A 26,540-nucleotide genomic window follows, 5' to 3' on the forward strand; every position below is an offset into this window, starting at 1 on the left:
TTAAAATTCAAAAAATGTGAAGTCCTATTCTAACTACGAGCATCAATTCCACTTGCAGCCCTATTATTCCATGATAGTTCGTTACTCTATCATGCAGAAATCAAGTTGCAACATAAATAAAGCGATGCTAGAACAGAAAATTTAGCACACCTTATGCCTGATATCCTCCCATTGCGCAAGTATTCCTTGGAAACCCCGTCCCCGACACCATGAAAACAACTGGTTGGCTTCACTCTCCAACAATTCCTTCCCAAATTCACATCCTTCACACTAAACTCCTGTCTTTCTTCCCCTATTTTGATGCAGAACCAACCGCTTGGGAATAGCTCTTAGAAGCCAGCATTCGCTTTTTCAGCGCAGCAGCCATAAGCTCCCGCTGCAACCGCCGGGTCTTGACTTCCGGAGACTCTCCGATGAGCAAGTCGGAGGTCCGAGTGGGGAATCCCTGGGCTTGCTCCGTTTGGTTTCCGGCGGCGAGTGCTGCTGCATGCTCATCCGTAGAGCCGTCCGGAGGTCCTCCTCCTCCTGATCCGCCATTGAATTCCGCAGATCCGGGAGCAACAGCCCTAGCCAATTAAGGCACCAATTCCAACGCCTTAAATCAATATCATATATCTGTTTTTCAGGATTGAAAATGGCGAAAACAGGACGAATTCGATGAGACTCAAAATTCGACTTCAAAGAAGCAGGTGACTGGAGAAATTTGGATTGGAAATTTTGAATTGATGATTCTTTTTCTTTTATTTCTTCCTTTTTCCCCCCCGAATTTGGGGATGGTCCCGTCTGCCGGTTGGAGTGAAGATACGATGTCGTTTGGGTTGGCTTTTGAGTTTTTGCAGACACATTTTCTAATTGCAACTGTCACTTTTTTCCTTTTCTTTTCTTTTTTCTTTTGTTTTCTTTTTTTTCGCCTTTTTCCTTCCACATATAATTATTTAGATTACACAAAAAAAAATTATTACATTACACAAAAAAAAGTGTATATAGCTCGCTTTATTTATTTTTATTTTTTGAGTGCAACAAGTGAAGCGAAGGATTCGAACTTACAACTTCATAGTTAGAGAAGATGTCAATACTGTTGAGCAAAGTTCATGTTGACGTCACCTTTTAATTGAGATTCTCATCCACGTTTTTTATTGAACTCAACAAATAACTCCTTTAGTCCCCTTTAAAACCTATTTCGATTTTTTCAATTTAAAAATTTGTGTTTATAAGTCTTTCAGTGTTACACTTTCTAATGGTCTCTAAACTTTAAGAAAGTATAATGGACCTTGAAATTATGTGTTACGACCAGGTGTTTCTACATTTTTCAAATTACCCAATCTATTATAATATAGTTTGAATTCTGTATTTAATAAGTCTATTAAGATTTACAAAATATTAATTATGTCAATGACCTATTATTATATAAAATTTAAAATCCATGAACATATTCAACAAAATCGAAGTTTACGTAAACATTTTTTTTTAAGTTTAACGAAGTTACTAGACACAATTGAAAGTTGATAGATACCGTATTATATACTTTTTTGTAGATCTATTAGATACAGATTTGAAAGTTTTAAAAACTAAAGTTATAAATTATATTTCTCACCATCTTCGGAGTAATTACCAACTCTTTATATTTGACAACTCTTCACACGTTACAACCCCTATATTTGTCTCGATGATCTATTCATTTAAATTTATAGTTTTTCGATAATCAGTGCTTTCAAATATGATTAAAATCAAACTCTTCAAACGGAAAAAGTGGAGAACTAAATTAAAAAGTCATTGAAATAAATGGGTTCACACACCAAGCATGGAACTTTTATGATTAGTATGTTATCATCCATCCATCCTCGACCATTCAAATAATTAAAGAGTAGCATTGAATAGTCAGCCTATGTTTCTTTCTAATAAAACTTTTTAGACTAATTAAATTTGGAGAAGTTGAGGTATGGCAATTAGCAAGTTTAATTTTTTTTTCCGTGTTGTTCGAGGCCGTTTTAATCCCTATCACGTGTCGACATCTAAGAAGACTTTGTACAAGAATTGATTCAACGAAGAACTTGCAAATCCCCCAACCAACTCGGTATTGCACATCCAAGCTGGTCTAATTTCACCTTTCGGGCGAAACATCACGTCATGTTTTCCGATGTAGACACTGTATTTGGTCAAGCCCAAATTTATTTGTCTAAAAAAAAGAAATTAGAAATATATATTTTTATCTTTAATTAAAAAAAAAGAAGAAACTCAAATGTTTTTAGAATAATTATGGGGTTTGAATTTGAATTTTGATTTTTTTTGGTTAAGGCTACGAGGTTTTCAAAATTTGAAATATACCAAAAACAATCTTAAAAAATGAAATATTCAAAAAAATAAATCAATATATATATATATATATGAAATTTTGAGTTTGAAATTGACTTCAAATTTCCATTGATTTTATTTCCTGTATTTTTCAGTTAAGGTTGGGTTTTTTAAAATAAATTTAAATTTTATTTTTTATTTAACACGCTGGATATTCAGTTAAAAGATTTAACAATCTAAAAAATGGATTCTTTTGAGCCTTATATAAAGAGGGCTCAAACAACAGGGTGGAAATGAAAAAGTTTGGAATTTTTGTTTCTAAAATTTATTTTAAGTAAAACACCACTCTCTCCTCGTTTACCCTATTATAGTCTCATTTTCTTCTTCACACTTTCTCACTCTAAAAATCAACCACAACCATCTATCTTCTCTCATACTCCATCACACTCCAGTGGCGGCAACTCCGACGGCGACGTGGAGTGCGACAGTGAGAGTCGACGACCTTGACGAATCTCCCCCCTTATGTGGGTGGGTAAAACCGTTTTTTTTTCGTGTGCATCTTGGTAGAGATTTTAGGCTGTTTGAAATTTAACAAAATTTGGACTGTTTTTTGGGCTGGAAAATTCAACATTTTTTTACTGTTTTCGGTGTGAAAATTAACAATTCTAGGACTGTTTTGAACTGAAAATTGAAAATTGTTTGGGTTGTTTTCAGTGTGAATTTTGGGGCCATTTTTTCGGTGTTTTCTTGGGCTTAAAATTGAATATTTTTGGGTTATTTTTGGTGTGAGATTAAAATAAAACAAAAAAAATCATTTTATTGTTTGGACCAATAAATTAATAGGATAATTTAATATAAAATATGTAACTGACGTTCGAGTCCCGAACTAAAACTAATACCATTTTTTTAGGTGACCAATCATCTCTAGGGAGTCTCCACTGTGGACAACTTTAGAGGGTCAATCCTAATATTTTGTCATTTATTATCCTTTTGTAATCTGTTTGGTCTATTTTATTGTTTTTTTTATTCATATTATTGTAAATATTCAAGAAAAAAAAATCAAATGATTGTTTTTTTATAGTAATGATTTTTTTTGTAAATTTTATTTTGCATCATCATGCATTTCACACACATTCACAAGTTTCCTACACCTTAGATCGAAGACTGAGTAGTGTGACCTTCGAGGATTTTTCGAATAGGTGCATGAAATTCTCCACTATACTGAGAACGCATATGGAACATTTTCCTCTATAATGCATTAGAAAAATGACCTCAACCCTATTTATATTGTATATTATTTTTGTTTATGCTGTCAAGCCATTAATGGTCATAGTGTTTGTTTGGGGAAGGGTATACTCCGGGACACGTGGAAGACCCCTATTGGTGCCCCAAGATGACTCATGAATCACGCCCAGCTCGGAAAGGCCGAGATGCCTGCCACCAACGCCGACAAATGCCAAGTGTGAGGGCCGAGGTGAGCCCGGCTCAGTCCGACCCACCGGGGAGCCCGGTATGGGCCGAGATGCGCAACTGTCTGCGGCGTGATTATCGGGCGTAACCGTCGGCCCCGAGATTACCGGGATGTAACCCGACGGTCCCGAGATTACCGAATGTAACGGTCGCTAGATTAGCGGGACCCGCCACCCATAAGTAGGGGACCTCACTCCCCGATCAGGTACGATGATTTCTGGCTTCGAATTAGACTTGGAATCCGACCTATACTGACTTGATCGTCGGAGTGCTCACCTTTTTGTGCAGGTCCCCCAAGTGGTCAGGTCGGTCCGGAGGCCGGGTTCGAGCTACAACCAGAAACACACTGTTGTGCAAATCTTTGCATAAACATTTGGCTTCGTCTGTGGGAACCGACTGACAATCTAAGTCATCCCAATTCCTTTAAACCAACACGCGAGCGAACATGGTTCAACCAGCGAATTCGACCAATACGACGGATCGAAGGACTCTGGCTGCCAGCGATGCCCACCAGAGGGAGGTCGGAGCAGCGGCGGTAGAGGGGCAAGGTCACGACGGCCTAGCAGCGGAACCCCTCCGCAGGTCGGCACGAATCACAGCGCGCCTGCCCTGCCGCCTGCACACCCGAGGACGTCCAAGGCCATCCGTGGTCGAGGTGGGACCTCTAAGAAGGGCGCTCGAGGTCCAGCCCCGACTCCAACAAGCGAGGATTTTGATGCGCTCCAGAGAGAGATGGAGGCAATGCGCACGCAAATGCGCTCCATGGAGGCGATGTATAACGAAATGGTGCTAGCTGCAGGCGCGGGGTCCCGATCTGAAAATCGGGCGACGCGCATGCACGTACGCGAGCAAAGGGGCTCCCACCTCGGCCCGGCCGAGGAGGAACGTCCCGAAGACAACGGGAGTGAGGGGTACGCTCGCCAGAGGGGAGACCTCCGCGAGCATCTCAACCGAAAGAGAGGCTCGTCTCTCCAAAAAGGGCAGTCGTCATCCCGCTCCCACAGGACTCCAACCAGCAGGCTGAATCCTCTCACAACCCCGCAGGGATAATCACAAGGGAGGAGTTCGACCAGCTGAGGGGGGAGCTCGATGCTCAAGTGGAGGCCTTAAAGGCCAAATGTGAGCAGAAAGACGATTCACTGAACGATGGCGACTTGGGAGAATCGCCTTTCACCTCGGACGTTTTGGAAGCACCGATCCCCCCGAAGTTCAAAGCTCCTACCGTGAAGCCTTATGACGAGACGAAGGACCCCAAGGACTATGTTGAAGTCTTTGAAGGCCTCATGGACTTCCAAGCGGCATCAGACGCAATCAAATGCCGCGCCTTCCAGATCGCGCTTACTGGCAGCGCGCGATTGTGGTACCGGAGACTGCCAGCCAGGTCGATCTCGACCTACTCCCAGTTGAGAAGGGAGTTCCTCGCCCAGTTCTCTTCTCGGCACTACGACAAAAAGACAGCGACCCATCTCGCCACCATCAGGCAGAAGGAGGGGGAGACGCTGCGGGAGTATGTCACCAGATTCCAGGAGAAGCAATTGAAGGTCGCACACTGCTCCGATGACTCGGCCATGTGTTATTTCCTCACAGGTCTAGCCGATGAGGCCCTCACGGTGAAACTTGGAGAGGAGGCCCCGGGCCACCTTCGCCGAGGTGCTCCAGAAGGCAAAGAAAGTCATCGATGGACAGGAGCTCCTCCGAACCAAAACCGGCCGACCTGAACGAAAGATCGGCCGGGGCAGAAGTGGAAAAGATGAAAGGGCAGATCCCAAGTCCAAGGACAAGGGATCCTTCTCCAGAGGCCGAGCTGAGTATCGAAGGGCGGAGAACGGACCTACCAGGAGCCGACCCTACGAGCGCTTCACCCCAACAACGATTCCAATCTCCGAGATCCTAACGAACATCGAGGATTCTGGAATGGAAAAACTATTCAAGCGTCCGGAGAAACTTCGGGGAGCCCCGGAGAGGCGCAGCAAGGACAAGTATTGCCGCTTTCATCGGGAGCACGACCACAACACGTCGGACTGCTGGGAATTGAAGCGCCAAATTGAAGATCTGATTCAAGACGGCTACTTCAAGAAGTTTGTGGGAAAGCCCGGGACCGGCTCAGCAGAGAAAAAGGAGGAGCGAAAGCGTTCAAGGACGCCACCCCGGCGCACCGACCGACCTGCGGTCATCAATACCATCTTTGGAGGGCCAAGCGGGGGTCAATCCGGACATAAAAGAAAGGAGTTAGCCCGTGCAGCCAGACGCGAGGTGTGCGTCATCAGGGAGCAGGGGCCGACCTGCCTAATCACCTTCGACGGTGTAGACTTGGAGGAGGTACACCTGCCCCACAATGATGCTCTTGTGATTGCTCCCTTGATTGATCATGTGGTGGTTAGAAGAGTGCTGGTAGACGGGGGCGCATCCGCTAACATCCTGTCCTTACCGACCTACCTCGCCTTGGGCTGGACGAGGTCGCAATTGAAGAGAAGCCCGACGCCGCTGGTTGGGTTCTCTGGAGAGTCGGTCATCCCAGAGGGTTGCATCGACTTGCCGGTCACGCTGGGGCAGAACCAAACCCGGATCACTTAAATGGCCGAGTTCGTGGTAGTTGACGGTAGGTCGGCCTATAACGCCATCTTTGGGAGACCCATCATCCACTCCTTTCGGGCCATTCCTTCAACACTTCATCAAGTTTTGAAGTATCCCACCCCCAACGGCGTGGGCACGGTCCGAGGAGAACAAGCGCTTCGAGGGAGTGTTATGCCGCCGCACTCAAAGGCCCATCGGTCTGCGCCCTCGAAACTCTCAGGGATGGGACGCTCGAGTTCGAGGCCGACCTGCCGAGGAAGGAGTTTGCCGCACCCACTGAGGAGCTCGAGCTTGTTCCTCTGCTTAGTCCCGAGAAGCAGGTAAGCATAGGAACCAAGCTGGGGGCCACCGACAGAGAGGAGCTAATCCACTTCCTCAGATCCAACTTGGACGTCTTTGCATGGTCCCATGAGGACATGCCTGACATTGACCCGCGAATTATGACGCATCGCCTCAGCATAGATCCATCATTCCGACCTGTGAAACAAAAGAGAAGACTTATAAACAAGGAGAGGAGTGATGTAATTGTTGAGGAAGTTAACAAACTTTTGACAGCTGAATACATAAGAGAAATTTCGTATCCCGAGTGGCTCTCCAATGTTGTATTAGTTAAAAAATCTAACGGCAAGTGGAGAATGTGCGTAGATTTTACGAACTTAAATAAGGCATGCCCGAAAGATTGCTTCCCACTGCCGAGGATCGATCAGCTCGTCGACGCTACACAGCCGGCACGAACTGCTCACTTTCATGGACGCCTACTCTGGGTACAACCAAATCAAGATGCATGTCCCAGATGAAGGTCATACCGCTTTCATAACAGACCAAGGTCTGTATTGCTACAAGGTCATGCCCTTCGGGTTAAAGAACGCAGGAGCGACCTACCAGAGAATGGTGAACAAAATGTTCGCCAAGCAGATCGGCCGGAATATGGAAGTGTATGTGGACGACATGCTTGTCAAGAGCAAGCAGTCTAAGTCGCATCTCTCCGACCTGGCCGAAGCCTTCGAGGTTCTGAGGACATATCAAATGAAGCTCAACCCTGCTAAGTGTGCCTTTGGAGTCTCCTCGGGAAAATTCCTTGGCTTCATGGTAAACAACCGGGGAATCGAGGCCAACCCCGAAAAGATTAAAGCCGTCATCGAGATGGAGGCACCTAAAACGCTGAAACAGCTTCAGTGCCTCAATGGCAGGATTGCGGCCCTGAACCGGTTTGTTTCAAGGTCAACGGACAAGTGCCTCCCTTTCTTCAAGGTCTTACGAAAGAAAGGGCCGTTTGAATGGACGGCGGAGTGCGAGCAAGCGTTTCAGCAATTGAAGAACTACCTCTGTTCGGCACCCTTGCTTGTCAAGCCTATGCCGGGGGACAAGCTCCAATTATACCTAGCAGTGTCTGACAGTGCCGTCAGCTCGGCCCTAATCCGGCAAGAGGAAGCGCGGCAAAACCCGGTCTACTACACAAGCAAGGCTATGACCGAAGCCGAGGCTAGATACCCCTCAGATGGAGAAGTTGGCTCTCGCTTTGGTCACCTCGGCCCGACGACTTAGACCATACTTCCAAGCCCATACGATGCTGGTGCTCACTAACTCGCCCCTTAAAAGTATCTTCCACAAGCCGGAAGCTTCCGGACGCCTAATGAAGTGGGCGATAGAGCTAAGTGAGTACGACATCCAGTTCGAACCCATAACTGCGTTGAAAGGGCAAACAGCGGCAGATTTCATAGCCGAGCTCACACCACCTTCCGAGCTGAGCGGGTCCGACCTGCCTTGGACAGTCTACGTCGACGGATCCTCCAATGAGAAGGGGTGCGGAGTCGGGATCCTCTTGCTCAGACCAGGGGGTGAACGATTTGAGTATGCCTTGCGGTTCAGCTTCCGGACTTCTAACAACGAGGCTGAGTATGAAGCATTTATTGCTGGCCTGCGAATCGCTCGAGCATTGGGGGCCTCTTGTGTTAAGGTCTTCAGTGACTCCCAGCTGGTTGTGAGCCAGATCAAGGACGAATACCAAGCCAAAGACACCCGAATGGAGAAGTATTTGAGCAAGGTCAGATCATACCTCGCCCAGTTCCGAACTTACGAAGTAAGCCGGATTCCGCGGGCGAAAAATTCTAATGCTGACGCCTTGGCCAAGTTAGCATCAGCGTACGAGACCGACCTGGCCAGGTCGGTCCCCGTCGAGATCCTAGATAATCCCTCGATCTTAGAGCCAGATCTGATGAAGATCGGCGCTCCAGAACCCTCATGGATGGACCCGATCGCGGACTTCATTAGGGGCAACTCACCACAAGACCCCGAGGAGCGCAGAAAGTTGGTAAGAAGGGCAGCTCGGTTCGTGATCCGAGATGGGGCATTGTACCGACGTGGCTTTTCCCTGCCTCTGTTGAAATGCCTAACCTCTGAAGTGGGCCTGTACGTCCTCAGAGAGATCCACGAAGGAGTGTGCGGCAATCACTCAGGCGCCCGGTCGCTGTCAGCCAAAGTGATCCGACAAGGATACTATTGGCCGACCCTCAGCTAGGACGCCAAGAAGTTCGTTAGAACTTGCGACAATTGCCAACGCTACGGAACCATAATCCACCAACCTCCCGAGCTGCTCACCCTCATCTCGGCCCCGTGGCCATTCGCGCAGTGGGGGGTGGATATCATTGGCCCTTTCCCTTTGGGCAAGAGCCAGACCAAGTTCGCGGTGGTTGTTGTGGATTACTTCACCAAGTGGGCCGAGGCCGAAGCGCTCTCCCACATAACGGAATCTAGGGTCACGCCCTTCGTATGGACAAGCATCATATGTCGCTTTGGTATACCACAGGCCATAGTGACAGACAATGGGAAGCAGTTTGACAACGCCAAGTTCAAAGACTTTTGCAGCAAACTTGGCATAAGTCACCTCAGCTCGTCCCCCGCACATCCGCAAGCGAATGGGCAGGTGGAGGCGGTCAACAAGATCATCAAGCGAGGCATCAAACTTAGATTGGACTCCAAGAAAGGCAGGTGGGCCGAGGAGTTACCAGAAGTCCTATGGTCGTACCGGACCACCCAACGGGGTCGACGGGTGAGACCCCATTCTCCCTGGCCTTCGGCTCCGAAGCTGTGGTCCCGGTTGAGATCGGCATGCCATCTGATAGAGTAGAGCGTTACGAGCCTTCGATGAATGAGGAAGAGCTGCTCCTCAACCTCGACTTGTTGGAAGAAAGAAGAGCACTGGCCCAGCTACGCCTGGCGGAATATCAGGGCAGGATGGCCAGACATTATAATGCCCGCGTTCGACCTCGGGACTTTCAGGTCGGCCATCTGGTCTTAAGGAGGGTCCAAACGCATGTGGGTGCCCTCGATCCGGCCTGGGAAGGCCCATTTGAGATCAAGGGCATAGTCCGACCTGGGACGTACGTATTGGCCGATCTGGAAGGAGATGTCCTCGCGCACCCGTGTAACGCGAAACACCTGAAGCGTTATTATCCTTGAAATGCCGAAAGGGTTTTCAATGAATTTGTAACGGCTGTTCCAAAAGCATTATGATCAGAATAAATGTGATGATTTAATTTCGTGCTTCCGAGTTCGACCAGAAATTAAATAGGGGCCACGGACTCCCACGCGATCGCGTTCCAGCAGTTGGTTCAAATTCAATCCTTCGAAGCCTAAGGGTACGAGGTGCGATGCCAAAACCACTAACGAATTTAAAATTCAAACATTTAAGGCAAATGGGCGATGTGGAAAGTTCAAAGTGATCAAGCCTCCGAACTTGGGGGTACGAGAATGATATGAAAACAGCTACGGACTTAGGATTTTGACCTTTTTACCTTTTTAAGTTAAGGGTGGAATGTTACAATCCAGAGTTGGTGCAATGTGATTAAACATTAAGAGATTCAAACTCAAGCTTTCAAATTATTTTAATTAAAGGCGCGACCTCAAAAGTAAAGAGGTGCGAGGTGACATTAGCTGCAGTTCAAAGGAAAAGCGAAGGAAAAGGTCACTAACAACAAAGTAGAAGCGAATGGGAGTCTCTTTATTGAATAAAGAGCAGAGCCAAGGCTTATAGACCTTGCAGCTCTGCCCTGACACTTACAAACAAAAGAAAAAGGAGGGAGAACAGCGAAAAGCCTCATGAAGGGTGGTCGCCTAAGAGCCTGCTGGGGGAGCGCCCTCCTGAGTGGAGTCGACCTGGTCCTCTTCGGGATCGGAGTAGTCAGAATCCAGATCCCTGACATACCGATCCACCAACGCTTGGGGGCCAGGGGTGTCGCTAGGCCCAGACGCCCACTTCTCGGCATACCTCCTTTTCAGACCACTTAAATCGATCTGAAGGTCGGGCATGTCGGAAGCAATGCCCTTCATGAGGAACTTGAAGCCCGCGTCAGAAAAGTCTTTGGCAAATCCATCGAAGTCAGGATGTTGCCTGAACGATTCCTCCAGCAGGACTCCATTGCTGAGGCGCTCATTCGCCGTCTCCAGCTCGGCAGTCGCATGCTCCAACTCCTTATCCTTCGCTTCGAGCGCCTGGAGCATGTCGTCCTTCTCCTTCAGGAGCTGGAACTTCTCCCTCTCCAAGCCCCTGGTGATGGCGTGGGCAGCTCGGAGTTGAGCCTTGCGCCTGTCCTCCTCCTTCTTCAGTAGCTCGGCCTGAGACTCCACTTCGGCCTTCAAAGTCTCCACCTCGGAGTGAGCCTTCAGCAGCTCATCCTTCATGGTGGAGGAAGCAGCCTCCAAGGCAGCGGAGAACTCCTCTTTCTCCCTCGCTGCCAAAGCTTCTCTCCCATCCAGCTCGGCCTTTATAACCAGAGCCGATTGAATGGAAGCAACAAACGCCTGAGAAATGGTACAAGGAAACAGTATGGTCGAACTATCTGTTGGGCGAAATCAAGCAAAAAAAATGGGCACTAGTCTTACCTCGGCAGCGTAGTCAATGGTCCTCTGCAGAACGGACCCAGGAGCACTCACAAATTTGGACGCCCTCCTTATGCAGCGGTCCAAACTCGCAGCTGAGATGCGGGTCACCTGCTCCCTCACCCCGAGACTTGACGGCTCAATTCTGAACCGCGCCGTCACATCGGACGTCCCGCCCATCCTGGCCGCAGGATTGTCCACCCGATCAGCCCAACTTGCAGGCAAGACCCTGCAAGCTCCGACCTCCGAGGGAGAGATCGCCTTCTTTTTCTTCCTTCTTCGCTTTAGAGAGGCTTCCTCCTCGCCTCCTCCTCGCCCAAAGGCGGGGCGTCCGCCGCCTCGGTCTGGGCGTCCACCGCCTCGGCCTGATCCCTGGGGCGCTTCTCCCTCGAGGGACCCCCGGAAGACTCCAGCTCGATCACCGGGCTGGATCTTCCGAGGCAGGCCCTGCCACGGCAGGGGTGGGCGGTTTCGAACTCTGGGCAGCCTCAAGAGCATGGGCTCGGCCCTTGGACTTGCGCTTCACGCCGCTTGCAAATCCACAAACCATGGCTACAAGATAAAACAAGGGTCAACACAAGGTTAGAGGAAAAAAGGGGGGATGCAAGTTCGGCATACCGAGTTCAGAGTTCGGCCTAGAGGATTCGATGGGACGAACTGCAGGGTTGTAATCTAGCAGCCCGGACTCGAACAGCAGTTCGTCAGTCACCAGGGTTCCGACCTTTCTACCCCTCGGAAAGCGCTCCTTGTAGTATTTCAGAGTATCGAAGGAGGCCTGCGTAAGCTCGGGGACTGGTCGGATTGAAACTGCACGAAGACAAAATCCGAGTTAGACCTGAATGACAGAAGAAAATTACGAAAAGTAAGAGCTACTCCGTACCTAGGTTCCCAAACCTAGTGGGGACGTCAAATAAGGAACGACCTGACTCGTCCTTTGCGAGCCATTCCCCCGAAGCGTAGAACCACTTCCTCACCCATCCCTTGATGGAGGTCGGCCCCTTAACTATACCACCTGCGCCTTTCCTTGCGCACATATAGAACCGACCAGGCTTCTTAGCTATCCTTTTTGCCTCGAAGCACGCGAGGAGCTGGTCTACGTCCAGCAGCTCGGCCTCCTCACTATCCCGAGCTCGAAGCCAAAAGAGGATGGCCAAAGCGAAAATGACACCTCACCCATTGGGGGCCACTTGAGCCGGAGCCAACCCAGTCCAGAAGAGAAATTCTTGGACAAAAGGGTGAAGGGGAAGTCTGAGGCCGTACTCAAACATCTTGAAGTAGAAAGTGACCCATCCCTCTGGAGGATGGTCAGCTCTCTCCCCCTCCTCCGGAAGCCTGAGGAGGATGTTCTCAGGGATAGCGAATCCCCTACGAAGGGATCCGAGGTAGTGCTCAGGTATCCTGGAAGGATATTCCAAACCCTGACCTGAAGTGGAGGCATCGCTATCCTCCCCGTCATCGGAGATTCTGAAGTGTTCTATCTCCTCGAGCTCGGCCTCTAACCTACGAGCTAGATCGGATCCTAGGTTGCTGCTAATAGAGGACGACATGGCAATTATGTTCGAAAGAGAGAGGGAAGAGACCGACCTACCAAGGGTTCGAGCTGCCTTCAGATCGAACTCCAAGAATGCAAGGAACGTAAGGTATGACCTGAAGGATTGGGAGCATTTATAGCCCGTCGAAGGAACTTCCCCACCGTACACGTGTAATCAACGAGTGGCTGGGATCCCCTCTGACCCGAAGCGTCGGAATATTTGAATATTCCGACGATAAATCTTCTGCGACGGTTGTATTTTCCCACGAATAGGAAGTCGCCACGTGTCCAAAGCAGGTCGAATGAACTTCTCTGCCAGGTCGAGATCGGACCAGACAGAGAGGGGGCCAATGTTTGGGGAAGGGTATACTCGGGACACGTGGAAGACCCCTATTGGTGCCCCAAGATGACTCATGAATCACGCCCAGCTCGGAAGGCCGAGATGCCCGCCACCAACGCCGACAAATGCCAAGTGTGAGGGCCGAGGTGAGCCCGGCTCAGGTCCGACCCATCGGGGAGCCCGGTATGGGCCGAGATGCGCAACTGTCTGTGGCGTGATTATCGGGCGTAACCGTCGGCCCCGAGATTACCGGATGTAACCGATGGTCCCGAGATTACCGAATGTAACGGTCGCTAGATTAGCGGGACCACCACCCATAAGTAGGGGACCTCACTCCCCGATCAGGTACGATGATTTCTGGCTTCGAATTAGACTTGGAATCCGACCTATACTGACTTGATCGTCGGAGTGCTCACCTTTTTGTGCAGGTCCGCCCAAGTGGTCAGGTCGGTCCGGAGGCCGGGTTCGAGCTACAACCAGAAACACACTGTTGTGCAAATCTTTGCATAAACAGTGTTTTTTGTTGTTATTATTTATTTTTATAAAATGAGGATCAATTTGAAGTTTTGACCACATTTTAAAAAAAAAAAAACAGAAGTCATGTACATTATTCTTCCCATATTTAATTTTCTCATTCCTATGTAGGGCACATAAAAATTTTCAATTCATTTTATATGCATAAATTAGGGTCTAGTATTGCATTAGAATCTATTAATAATGGTATGAAGTATATATTATATCACTTGGGGCCATTTGCATGGTAAATTTTTCTTTTCTTAAGAAAAATAAAAAACTATATCTTCCACATGTATCATTTCATGTTCATATCACAATTTTTAAAAACTATCATTTGAATGCATCATTTCATATGTCCATATCATTTAAAAATAAAGTTTTATCCTTGCGCATGCATCATTTTCACATGATCTTAATTTTTTCTTTCCCAATTTCTGGTTCAATAATTTCATAACATCATATTACGTACATAAGTTTTTTTTTCTAAAAAAGAAGAATGAAAAATTTAAAAGCATTCTTCATCTCATCATCAACAATCCTCCTCTTTTCTTTATTTTGGAAAATACCTCAACAATCACATATTTATGGTTCAAAATATATAAGGTAGAGGCACGAAGGAACATGATATTGTTGAGTCAAAAGAGTCTAGATGAAGTTTTTTTTTTTAATTTTCCTTGATATTTGATACCATTTTATATTTAGGCTTATTTTAGTTTTGTAAGTGGACTTTGGGCCAAAGTCATCAATAGACAAAAACATGTATTTATTTCTTTTTGAGGAAGTGACAAAAATGTGTAATAAAATGGCATTGTGATTATGAATTCTTAGTTATTTATACTAAAAAAAAAATCTTAGTTATTTCACATGAGTAAATTTCCCATTTTTACATTCTATTACATATGATGGCAGTTATGTCCAAGTTTACATTCATTTTAATATTGTAATTCTATTTATAAAGATTTAATACTGTATTTTTATTTTAAATTAATAATTTTCAAAACCAAGTTTATTTTTTATTTTTATATTTAATTAAATAATTTTGAAGTTTTTTACTAAAAAAAAAAGAAAAAAAGAAAACAATAATAATAATAATAATAATAATTTAGAAGCTTCACCGCTGCCCCATTTTCGTAGGGAGTGTTTGTAAGTTTTTTTAACAATTAATAATTTATATGTTTTCTTTTTACATAAACAAATAATTATTGATGTCAAGTTGGGCAAAAATCAACAACATTATAAAAAATCTTTAAAATCTATAACATTAGATTTTTTAAAAAAACTAACATCTTTTATCTTCTCGATAAAATTTGTCTAAATTTGTTTGATTAGGTCCTTCTGTATAAATAGACTATAAAATATTCTTCTAAATATTATTGGTTATAGGGTTACTGTTGTAATTTTCTTATTTATTAGTTAGCAAAACTAATTCTGTTTTGCTTATTCGTCCTTGTATAAATGGTATTTCCTTTTCATTATGGCGCCTTAAATTAGTTGAGTCTTGAAAATCCACATGGTATCAGACTTGATAAGCATCCTATCCTGGTAGTTTCTTATTTTTTTTTTCGTCTTTGCAATGGCGGCTGAGAGTTCTGAAACAACTTCGTCTCTCTCATCGGTTCCTTCTATTCACTCTCCGATTGTTCTTCTTACAAACATCTGCAATCTGATTACTGTTCACCTTGATTCCACTAATTATGTTTTGTGGAAGTTTCAAATTTCGTCGATCCTTAAAGCTCACAAGCTTTTTGGCTACATTGATGGATCAATTTCTGCTCCTGCTTCAGTGATTACTTCTGCGGAATCTTCGTACCAAATCCAGCCTATGTTTAATGGTTTGAGAAGGATCAAGCACTTATTACGTTGTTGAATGCTACTCTGTCTCAAACGACTTTGGCATATGTTGTTGGTTGTACAACCTCCAAGGAGGTTTGGAATAAATTGGAGAAGCATTTTTCGTCATCTACTCGAACGCATATTGTTAGTCTCAAAACAGAATTACAGAATATATCCAAGAAATCTACGGAAACGATCGATGTTTACATTCAGCGGATTAAAGATTTGGTCAATAAGCTTGTGGCCTTCCATCTGTGTATAATGTCTTCAAAACAACCATTCGTACTCATTCGCACTCTCTTTCCTTTGAGGATCTTCATGTCTTACTAAATTGTGAGGAAAGTACGATTGAACAACAATCGAAAGTGGATGATATTTCAACGACGGCTCCAGCTCTTGCTATGATGGCTAATTTTGTTCCTCGTGGTCATGGCGGTGGCGTAATCATAACGGTGGTGGCCGTAGTCAAATTTCTGCTGGTCGTGGTTCGCCTAATTTTTCGAACCCTAATTCGGTTAGATTTGGAGGTCATAATAGTTCTGGTGGTTTCTTGAATACTAAGCCTGATTTGCCTACTTCTTCTAACCGTGTTGTTTGCCAAATTTGTCATCGTTTTGGTCATACTGCATTGGACTGTTATCACCGCATGAATCAAGATTACAGATGTCGCCATTCTCCTGCACATTTAGCTGCTCTTGCCGCTAATTGTACTGCTAAAGCGTCACCAAATCAGCCATCTACTCCTACTGGTTCTCAGATTTGGTTATCTGATTCAGGTTGTAATGCGCACTTAACTTCAGATCTTGCCAAAATTGTTGTTTCTTCTTCTGACTACAATGGTGAATCACATATTGCTGTTGGCAATGGCCAGCCCTTACCTATCACTCATATAGGTTTTACTTCTATTTCCACTGGTTCTTCTACTTTCTACTTTCCAATCTTCTTCGTGTCCTAAATATATCAGCCAATCTTCTCTCTCTATATAAATTTTGTCTTGATAATAACTGTGTGTCTCTTTTTTATGCTCATTCCTTCACCATTCAGGACAAAGTGTCGGGACGTGTACTCTTCCATGGACCTAGTGTCAATGGTCTCTATCCATTACCTTCAAATTCCATCTATAAGCCCTGTGCTTCTCCAACTTTTTCCTTTTCTGCCCAATTACATAATAAATCTTTTTGTTATGTTTGGCATGATCGTTTTGGACATCCAAACAATGTTGTTCTTAATACTGTACTCACATTGATGAATGCTACTACTTCACTTTCTCCTTCTGTTTGTAAACACTGTCTTGATGGCAAAATAACTAAACTTCCTTTTCTATGTCTTATATTTGTTTACCACTTGAAATTGTGCATAGTGATGTGTAGGGTCCTTCCCCTGAAATTTCTATTCATGGCCATCGATATTATGTTCTTTTTGTGGATGATATGTCTCAGTATTCTTGAATTTTTCCCTTAACACAAAAATCTGAAGTTTCCTCTGTTGTTCAACGTTTTCTGCCTTTTGTTGAAAACTTGTTAACTTCTAAACTAAAAGTTTTTAGAAGTGATGATGGTGGTGAATATGTTAATCATTCTCTTCGTACATATTTTGAGTCTCGTGGTGTGTTACATCAACGTTCTTGTCCTCATACCGCTGAGAAAAATGGTGTAGTTGAACGTAAACACCGCCATATTGTTACAATGACCCTCTCCTTGCTGTCTAAATCTTGTGTTCTTCTACGTTTTTGGTTCCATGCATTTGCTTGTGCTATTTTCCTTATAAATCGTCTTCCGTCTGCCTCTCTTGATCATTGTTCTCCTTATGAGACTCTTTTCTCTACACATCCAGATTATGGTCATTTACGAGTTTTTGGGTATGCATATTATCCCCTACTTCGTCCCTATACCACCAATAAACTTCAACCTCGTACTAAGCAATGTGTTTTTCTTGGCTATCCTCTTGGCTATAAAGGCTACTTGTGCCTTGACCCTGTCTCTGAACGTATATATATATCTCGCCATGTTGTCTTTGATGAGACTGTTTTTTCTTTTGCATCTGTGTCTTCTCCTTCTTCTTATGCCTCTTCTCACCTTCCCCTCCTAATTCTTTTTTATCTTCACTTCTTCCCCTTTTGTTACCTACTGCTTCTCAAGGTTCCAGTGGATCTAGTGGTTCATCTGTTGGTGGTGGTAATTCGGTTTGTACTATTTCACTGAAAATGTTATGTGTGATAACACTATGTCTGTTGCTTGTGATACCACTGCTGCTTGTGTTGATTCATCCACTGTGCCTTCTATCTCTATTAGCACTTCTGATATTGGTTGTCCATCTACTTTGCCTGTTGATGGTATGATTAATGGTGCTGAAAATTCTGTTGTACCTACTTCTTCAAATTTGCATCCTATGCAAACAAGGTTAAAACCTGGTATTGTTAAAAAAAGGGTTTTTCTAGTAGCACAGCCTTCTGTTGACAGTATTTTAGAGCCTACGTCCTACACTCAAGCTTCCAAACTTAATGAATGGCAGCAGGCTATGTCCGAAGAGTTTACTACTCTTGTTGACCAGAATATTTGGTCTTTAGTTCCTTTACCCTCTCATAAAAATGTGATTGGCTGCAAATGGGTGTATCGGGTAAAGCGTAATCCGGATGGGAGTGTGGCTCGTTATAAGGCTCGTCTTGTAGCTAAGGGGTTTCATCAGGAGGATGTAGATTATTCTAAGACGTTTAGTCCCGTTGTTAAGAAGCCGACTGTTCTATTGTCCTTTCTTTGGCTGCACACTTTAATTGGCCTCTTCATTAGTTAGACGTTAAGAATGCTTTTCTTAATGGCACTCTTCAAGAGGAAGTATATATGCAACAACCTCAAGGCTTTGTTCATCTTCAATTTCCTCAGCATGTTTGTCGACTTAACAAAGTCCCTTTATGGTCTCAAACAAGCACCCCGTGCTTGGTTTGAGTGCTTCACAACTCAGTTGTTATCTCTTGGCTTTGTTGCATCTTTGTCTGATCCGTCTCTCTTTGTTCGGAATGTTGGTGGCTCTCTCACCTACCTTCTTCTTTATGTTGAGGATGTTATGCTTACTGGGAATGATTTGTCTTACATTGACTTACTGGTTGTTCAATTAAAACAGTCTTTTAATATGACAGATTTGGGCAGCTTGACGTATTTTCTTGGTCTAGAGGTTCAACGTAAGGCTTCAGGCATTTTTGTCACTCAGACTAAGTACACTCGAGATCTTCTCTCGAAATTTGGCATGGCTGAGTTCAAGCCTTGTTTACGCCTTGTTCGGCCGGCTCGTTACATGTTGATTCTCCTATGTGTAGTTCAGAAGATGCCTCTGCCTATCGTAGTATGGTTGGTGCTTTACATACTTGACTTTTACTCGTCTCGACATCTCATTTGCTGTTAGCCGAGTATCTTAGTTCATGCATTCGCCCACTGTGGTTCAGTTAACTGCTGTTAAACGCATCCTTCGTTATCTTCAAGGAACTCTGATGTTGGGCTTATGTTTTCGTTCGTGCTCGTTGCTTCTCACTGCATTCTCTGATTCAGACTGGGTTGGTAATCCTGCTGATCGTCGTTTGACTACGGGCTCGGTAATTTTTCTTGGGCCAAATCCTATTTCGTGGGTTGCTAAAAAGCAAACCACTGTTTCTCGTAGCTCCACTGAGGCTGAGTATCGGGCATTGGCTGCTACCACAGCTGAATTAGCTTGGATTTCTCAACTGTTGAAGGATTTGTTTATTGTTGTTGGCCCTCATACTCTGTTTTGTGACAATCAATCTGCCTTACAGATTGCTCGTAACCCAGTCTTTCATGGGCGTACGAAACACATCGAGGTCGATCTTCATTTTGTTCGCGAACGGGTTGTTTCCAAATCGCTTTCTCTATGTTTCTTGCCTACTGCTCAGCAACCTGCAGATTTATTCACAAAGCCTTTGTCTGCTGATCGTCTTGCATTTTTACGTGGCAAACTCATGCCTTTGCCATTCGTTTGAGGGCATATTGGTTCTAGGGTTACTATTGTAATTTTCTTATTTATTAGTTAGCAAAACTAATTCTGTTTTGCTTATTGGTCTTGTATAAATAGTATTTCCTTTTCATTAATAAAGTGGGGCCTTAAATTAGTTGAGTCTGGAAAATCCACAAATATAACTATAAAATTAAATTAATAGCATTAACACTATAAATATTGTCAGTACAAAATATAGTGGAAATTGTATTATTTGAATATTAAAATTTACCTTTTAATTTAATTTTATAATTTCAATTAGAAACCAAAAAAAAAAGCCATAAAATTTAATAAGACAAATACGACGTTAATGCCTTAAATTGAAACTCAATACCATATTTTTATTTAAATTAAAACCTATAAACTTCCAAATATCTAATAATAAAGATATGATTAAAATTTTAATTTTAAAAAGATTTGTCTATTTCTATCATAAGTTTAGAGATACGTGTTAACTTGTTTATTATTGCTTGCTGTATTTTAATTATGAAAAATATCAAGTAATTGTTGCTTCTAAAAATTGACTGATGAGATCAATGCAACATCACTTTTGTGTTAGATTCAAAGAAAAAAAATTTGAAAATGTTGATGAGATAAATATGGAGAAAGAAAATAACCGAGGTATTTAACATTTTAACTATTTAATTAAATTTTATTTTTTAAATAGTTTAAAATAAAACTATAAATTTTACGTGCATAGCACGTGTTTGTTACTAGTAAAAAAAATGAGATGATTTATTGAACATGTGGGTAAAAGTGAAATTACATGTTAAAGAGGTTTTCAATAACAGATTTGTATGGTTACCCTTCTCACTCTACTTAGTTGGGACCTAAGCAATAATCATAAGCAATCATAGTAAGTCACTTGGAGGGAATGTGTGTAAAAAAAATGCCTTTAATGTTATGAACGAGATATATAGCTTTTCAAGTCTCATCCATTTTTATTTCCTCTTTGAAGTATATTATTGTAACTTAATTAGCTTATACTTGATCACTTTTAACCATCATATCCAAATATATAACTAATATACTTATGGAAATTTCGTCGCGATGCAAATGTCGAAACAAAATCATGTATACATACATGAAATTATATTAGTTAGTAAATTAAAATTTAATGTTACTTGATTATGTTTTATTGATAATTTATAATTCAATCTCGTCTTTAGTTACATAATTAAACATTGTAGAACCAAAAAATTTGGGCCAATCATAAACGGTCACGTCATTATCTATTTTATTTAGGGATTAATTATATATTGACCCTAAATTAAAATTAAAGATAATTTGACAATTAAAATATGTAATTGGGTCATATGAGTATTGAGCTTGGAATCGATTTGGTTCACAATCTTGGCCCAAAATCCAATTTATGGATTAATATTTAAATTTAAATAAATCCATTTAAAGAATTGGACTTGGCCCAAAATTACCCAAGCCCAATGACCCACCAAAGCCTATGGAAACCTCTATAAATAGAGGAGACCTCATTCATTTTGGAGGTTAAAAAGTTCAGAATTTCAAAATTGAGAGAATTCACACCAAATTGAAGACTCTCTGAAGACTTGAAGATTCGAAGACCAACTTGAAGACTTTGAACACTTGAAGACTTGAAAACTTTCGAATAACATATAACTTCGATCCAAATTCAAGAATAAGCATTTCAATCTTCACATCAAGTTCGAGAGAAAGAATCAGAGAATAAAGATTAGAGATTGAATCCACTATACAACACATACTACAAATATAAAAGTTCAACTCCACGAAATATAATTTCTCCAGAAATTTCGTGTGAACAAATTGGCACGCCCAGTGGGACAATCTCTACCTCTCATCTCTTTCTCAAGACTTAAAGTTTTTCAAGAAAATCAATGGAATTTAAAAAGGCTTCTACAACAGCTGCTTACATGAGTAACCTTCATATGGGTCATATCAGCTATGGTTGCTCTGATGAATTCCAACTACGGGAACATCAAACTTCTCCTGTTGTTGCAAACAAAGTAATGATGCTGCAAGAAACATCTATTGAAAATGAGTTTCTTGTTAATCATAACCCATTATTTGATCTTAATCCTGACATTGTCTCTGTTATGATGACTCATGCAAGCACTATGGATGAAAAAATGGCTGAAATGGAAAAGAAGCTCGCTACATTGATGAAGACAGTGGAAGAACGAGATTATGAAATCGCTTCCTTGAAGAATCAGATTGAAAACAGAGATCTTGCTGAGTCGAGTCAAATCCTTGCTATTAAGATAAATGACAAGGGACAGACTATCGCTCAAGAAAATCAATCGCAATATTCCACTTCGATCGCTTCGCTGTCTGTTCAACAGCTTCAAGATATGATCACGAACACGATCAGAGCGCAATACGACGGATCTTCTCAAAGCTCCCTCTTGTATTCTAAGCCATATACTAAGAGGATTAATGATCTGAGAATGCCTGTTGGATACCAACCTCCAAAATTCCAACATTTCGATGGGAAGGACAATCCCAAACAACATATTGCTCACTTCGTCGAAACTTGTGAGAATGCTGGTACAAGAGGCGATCAATTGGTCAAGCAGTTCGTCAGAACGTTAAAGGGAAACGCCTTTGACTGGTATACTGATCTCGAGCCTGAAACGATCAAGAGTTGGGAACAGCTTGAAAGATGGCTAAGCTTGAAGGAAAGACAAGAAAATGTCTATCCTTTTCCTGATTCCGATATCCCTTATATGTTGGAACAACTACTGAAAACACGACTGATAGTACTTCCTGAGTGTATACGGCCAGAAGAAATGGGTAAAGTTGATAATCCAAAACATTGCAAGTACCACCGAGTTATCAGTCATCCAGTGGAAAAATGTTTTGTCATAAAAGAGAGTTTCCTAAATTTAGCTCGAGAAGGAAAGATTGAGTTGGATTTCAATGAAATAGCTCAATCAAATCACGATGCAGTAACAACAAATATAGGCAGCCAAACACCTCAAAGTCTATTCTACAATAAGGGGATAGACTTGATCCAATTTGGAACGTTGAAGCCTATATCTGTTCGCTCTCAATGGAAGACTTCAAGAAATGTCATTAAAGATGTTGTCAAATCTGTTGATCAGGGAGAGGAAAATTGGGCTACTGTGACTCGTCAGAAGAAACAAAAACAAAGTTTTGCTCAGAAGAAGTCATCTATGCTCAGCAAAGAGCATGAACACCAAGGAAAGAAGGATTCAAGGAAGCCTAAATCAGAGAGGAAAGAAAATAAAGACTCATTTCGACCCCAGATATCGGCGACCTTAAAAAAATTCTCCCCAAAAAAATTATTCTATATCAAAAAGAAGAAAGAAAATCTGGCAAGTTCACATTACGTAAATGTGGAAGAAATTGACAACTCTAAAATAACTGAGCAAATGACTTCTGTATTCGATCGCATCAAGCCTTCAGCTACTCGACTTTCAGTCTTTCAGAGGATGAGTATGACCACTGCAAAAGAGGAAAGTCAATGTGTTACATACATCCCCATTCGATCTTCAGTATTTCAAAGGCTAAGCATCTCCACGTCAAAGAAAAATCAATATTTGAAATCTATTTTTGATCGTCTTGAAGTGTCAAACGATCAATACGAAAGAATGATGAAGACCGTGGAAGCAAAATCATCTGATGAAGTGAATGATGAGAAGAAAATTTACAGCATTGTTCCTTCACTTATGAAAAGAAAATTCTCCATTCTCATAAATACAGAAGGTTCCTTAAAAGTAAAACAAAAGCTTTTCATCTCAACCAATCCTGAAAATGGAGGATATAGAAATTGTGATGAAAATGAGAGCATTTGAAATACAACACTTCTTATCGTAAGAGTCTAAACTACATGATACTCCTGGCCCGCATGAGTTTAAAAGGTGAACGGCCCAAAAAAAAAATCTTGTATTTGAACTACGTTATGACTTGATTCCTTTCATCGGGAGGGTACGTAGGGAGCTTAAAGAAAATTTTAAGTTCAATCTCATCAAAAAATAAAAAAAATGTGTAAACAAAATTCAAGAATTTTATTAAACCAAAGAAACAATGCTAAGTACATTAATATGTCACTAGCTAATAAATTTGCAAATGAAATGTCTCTACATGAGATTATAAAAGCAAAAAAAATATATAATAAAAAAATCAGGGCTTCCACTTGAACTCTTTCAGCTCTTGGCGTGCGCTTTCCAAAGCATTACGAATTCCTTCGAGAGATCTCACATTTGTTTCATTGGTAATAGTGGTGTATTCCATACTACTTATCTCGTCACGTATCGTAGAGGTTTCAACCCTATGTTTGTCCAGATCATTTGCTTTCTCAGAAATTAAACAGGAAAGCGTCTCAACTTCAGTCTTCATAGCTTTAAGCTCAGCCTCATGCTCATCGATTCTTGAGGCCAATTTATTGAATCGCTCTTGGAGCGCATGCTGCTCTCCGAGTATGAGATCTTCATCCAGTAATGATTTCTTCAAATTAGTTCTCATCTCTTCTAGTTGACGAACCTTGGTTAGTTGAGTAGAAAATGAGGACTCTAGATTATTATATCTTTCAACCTTTTGGAAGTAGCCGTCCACGAATGCCTGGAGAGATGTTAAGTTACCTGTTCGAGTGTTGGAGATCCAGCCGAATATTTTATGTACTTCGTTTTTTAGATCAGCAACATTCTCAAGGGGGGTACGAACAATCTTCTCTTGTATGTCTTCCCACATAGCCATAGCTGCTTGCTGGGCGAAATTAGAGATTACATTTTCAACAGAGTAATGAAAGATCTTAGGGTTTGCAACTGGTGCTTTATTCTGAGCTAGTTGAGGAGTATTGACCATAATAGGAAGAGGTGGGGAAGTTATCTTCTCAACTATAGAGGTATTGGAACTTTCAATATGTTTTATGGAAGATTCAAAACCATCTGGACTCATCATCGACTCTCCACTATGCTCTTCGTCCACTTTTTCGATGAAATCCTCCAGAGGTAGCTATAAAAAGAAATGAGGCAAATTAGAAGACGTGACAATAAAGGAAAAGCAAGAAGAGTAAGAACTAAAGGAAAAGGAACCACTCACCAATGCTTCGACGTTGTCAGGAATCTGAGAGGTGCTGGAAAAGCCATCAAAAAATTGATCGTCAATGTGGGAAGATTTCTTGGATCTCTTGGTTCGCTTCCAATGACGGTCGCCATTACTGTCCTGGCTCTCTTCAGTATGTTCGCTAACATCTGGTGTTGGAGCAGAGACTTTATCCTCAATTAGTCTTATGTCTTTTTCTCTTTTATTACCTCCTTTATGTTTTGGAGATTTAAGTTGTGGTGAAGGAGGAAGAGCACTATTCACCAACTTTGATATACCTTTCTCGAGGTAATCCCCATGTTTGCTAGACCACCAGCTTTTGTATTGAGCAGTGACTTGTTCATGTGGATTTAATGTACGAGCCGGAAGGAACACTTTTGACGATGTATTAGTTCGAGTGCAAACTCTCCAATGATATAAGACGTTGTCCAAAGTAACTAAAGGGGCCATTTCTTAAAAAAAAAAAAAAGGTATGTCCTGATAGAAGCCAAACTGGCGATCAAATCGGTGAGGGTTGTATGATTCAATAACCATTGAGTCCCCGCATCGTAATGATAGGTCACAAGTTCCAAGGCTTGAGAAATAGGAACATTGTGCGAATGACAAATTGCCATCATCCACTAAAAGTTCATTCTGATTCCTGGATTGAACGTTTACATGCCATGCTATGGACTTACCTTTATGAATCAACTCACGAGCTGTCGCATTTTTTAAGTATATAGAGCCACCTTCACCTGAAAACTCAACCATCCGGGGGCCTGGGATCTCTCCAGGTGTTTTGTAATGTGTGTTGAAGTAGTGGGCCAACCAACCATGAATATAATGCATGAGAATGCAAGCTTCCAAACCTACAACTGGCTCAGAGGCCTTTAAGATCTGACGTAATCCGTGATATATATTAGCCAAGACCGGGATGGCAAGGCTGAAAGTGTTTCCCTCGGCCATTAAGCTAGCGATTTTAAAAACTCCTGGACGAAGAAAGTTGAGGTTTTTGTAAGGAAACACGAAGCAACATAACCAACAGGATATGAAGGCAGCTAGATATGTTTTTTCTCTCCACTCATAGTCTATATTATGTTCCTGGAACAAGCATTTCTCCTTACTTGACCAATCACGAGCTTTGAAAAAACGCCTGTAGGATTATGGGTTGAACGAGGACGAGTTGTCTTCTTTGGCTTTTGAGGAGGAGGCTTAATATACTTGAGTTCACCCTTGAACCAGAAGGAAATCCAGGAACTGGTGGCAACATGAGAGTGACCATTTCTTTTAGAGGCCAAACCGTAGTACACTTTAAAAAGGTACTCACAACTTTTTGGGAGATATCTGCCTTGCCTACCCGATTCGGTTAGTTCTTTACGGCTAGGAATGACTTCTTCATAGAATTTTCCTATAATAGGAAGACCTCCGAATTTCCACAAATCCCATAGAGAGATAGATAGTTCACCGGCAGAAGTATGTAAAGTATTTGTTGAGGGACACCAAGCCTCGCAAAAGGCTCGAACGACATCGTTGTTACGATCATACGTATATAGGGAAGCCACTATTGCATCAAATATGTGAGCTTCGCGAAGGGTCTTTTCGCTACGAGCAACCACGGCCTCTAGCCATTCCCAATAGTAAGTAATATAATAAAACTCACCAGGAAACTTCAATGCAGGCCCCCATTGCGCTTTATTATTCATTATGCGACGTCCAAATTTTAAGCCTAGCTCATGATCCGGAACCTCGTTATGAATTGGAGATTGCAAAATCCATATTTTAGTTGAAAAATCATCACTCAAATGCTTCTCCACAGACCATTCAGAAAGAAAAGCGGGATCATCTAATTGAGGCAACGACCCTGAAAGGCGACCTGACTTTGGTTCTTCCACTGGAAAGAGAATCCCACTTTTTATGGATTGATCTTTATGTGCCAAGATAGCAAGATGTTTTTTATCAGAGATAAAATGTCTCGTGAAATATATCATGGTTCTGCAAAACACAAATAATAAAGAGAAATGAATAATTAAAACAAAACGAGTTAAAGAGAGAATATAAGAAAAAAAA

At 42.5% G+C, this 26,540-nt stretch overlaps 1 protein-coding gene, 1 long non-coding RNA gene and 1 pseudogene across 2 annotated transcripts; 2 read left to right on the top strand and 1 right to left on the bottom strand.

The window, feature by feature from the left end:
• The first annotated feature begins 15,846 nt into the window (after positions 1 to 15,846).
• LOC148207940 (uncharacterized) lies at positions 15,847 to 18,849 on the top strand. The gene is made up of 2 exons (XM_088118186.1): positions 15,847 to 16,210; positions 18,568 to 18,849. Exons 1-2 carry the CDS (start codon positions 16,081 to 16,083, stop codon positions 18,828 to 18,830), a joined length of 393 nt encoding a protein of 130 aa, XP_087974312.1. The 5' UTR covers positions 15,847 to 16,080; the 3' UTR covers positions 18,831 to 18,849.
• On the top strand, positions 16,259 to 17,679 carry LOC148207941 (uncharacterized). The gene is made up of 2 exons (XR_015787560.1): positions 16,259 to 16,327; positions 16,479 to 17,679. It is a non-coding gene; the product is annotated as an uncharacterized LOC148207941 (long non-coding RNA).
• A 6,098-nt stretch (positions 18,850 to 24,947) lies between the features above and the next one.
• Positions 24,948 to 26,461, bottom strand: LOC148207942 (uncharacterized; annotated as a pseudogene).
• Positions 26,462 to 26,540: the final 79 nt, after the last annotated feature.

This window comes from Momordica charantia, unplaced genomic scaffold, assembly GCF_013281855.1.
Source record: "Momordica charantia cultivar OHB3-1 unplaced genomic scaffold, Mcharantia_2.0 BLBB01000020.1, whole genome shotgun sequence".
In the NCBI taxonomy this organism is placed as follows: domain Eukaryota; kingdom Viridiplantae; phylum Streptophyta; class Magnoliopsida; order Cucurbitales; family Cucurbitaceae; genus Momordica; species Momordica charantia.

Bases quoted from the DNA above. Each gene is read 5' to 3' on its own strand.
- LOC148207940 (XM_088118186.1), top strand. From the start codon at position 16,081: ATGAATCAAGATTACAGATGTCGCCATTCTCCTGCACATTTAGCTGCT. The intron at 16,211-18,567 runs GTTGTAATGCGC...TTAATATGACAG, and splicing joins GATTTGGTTATCTGATTCAG to ATTTGGGCAGCTTGACGTAT.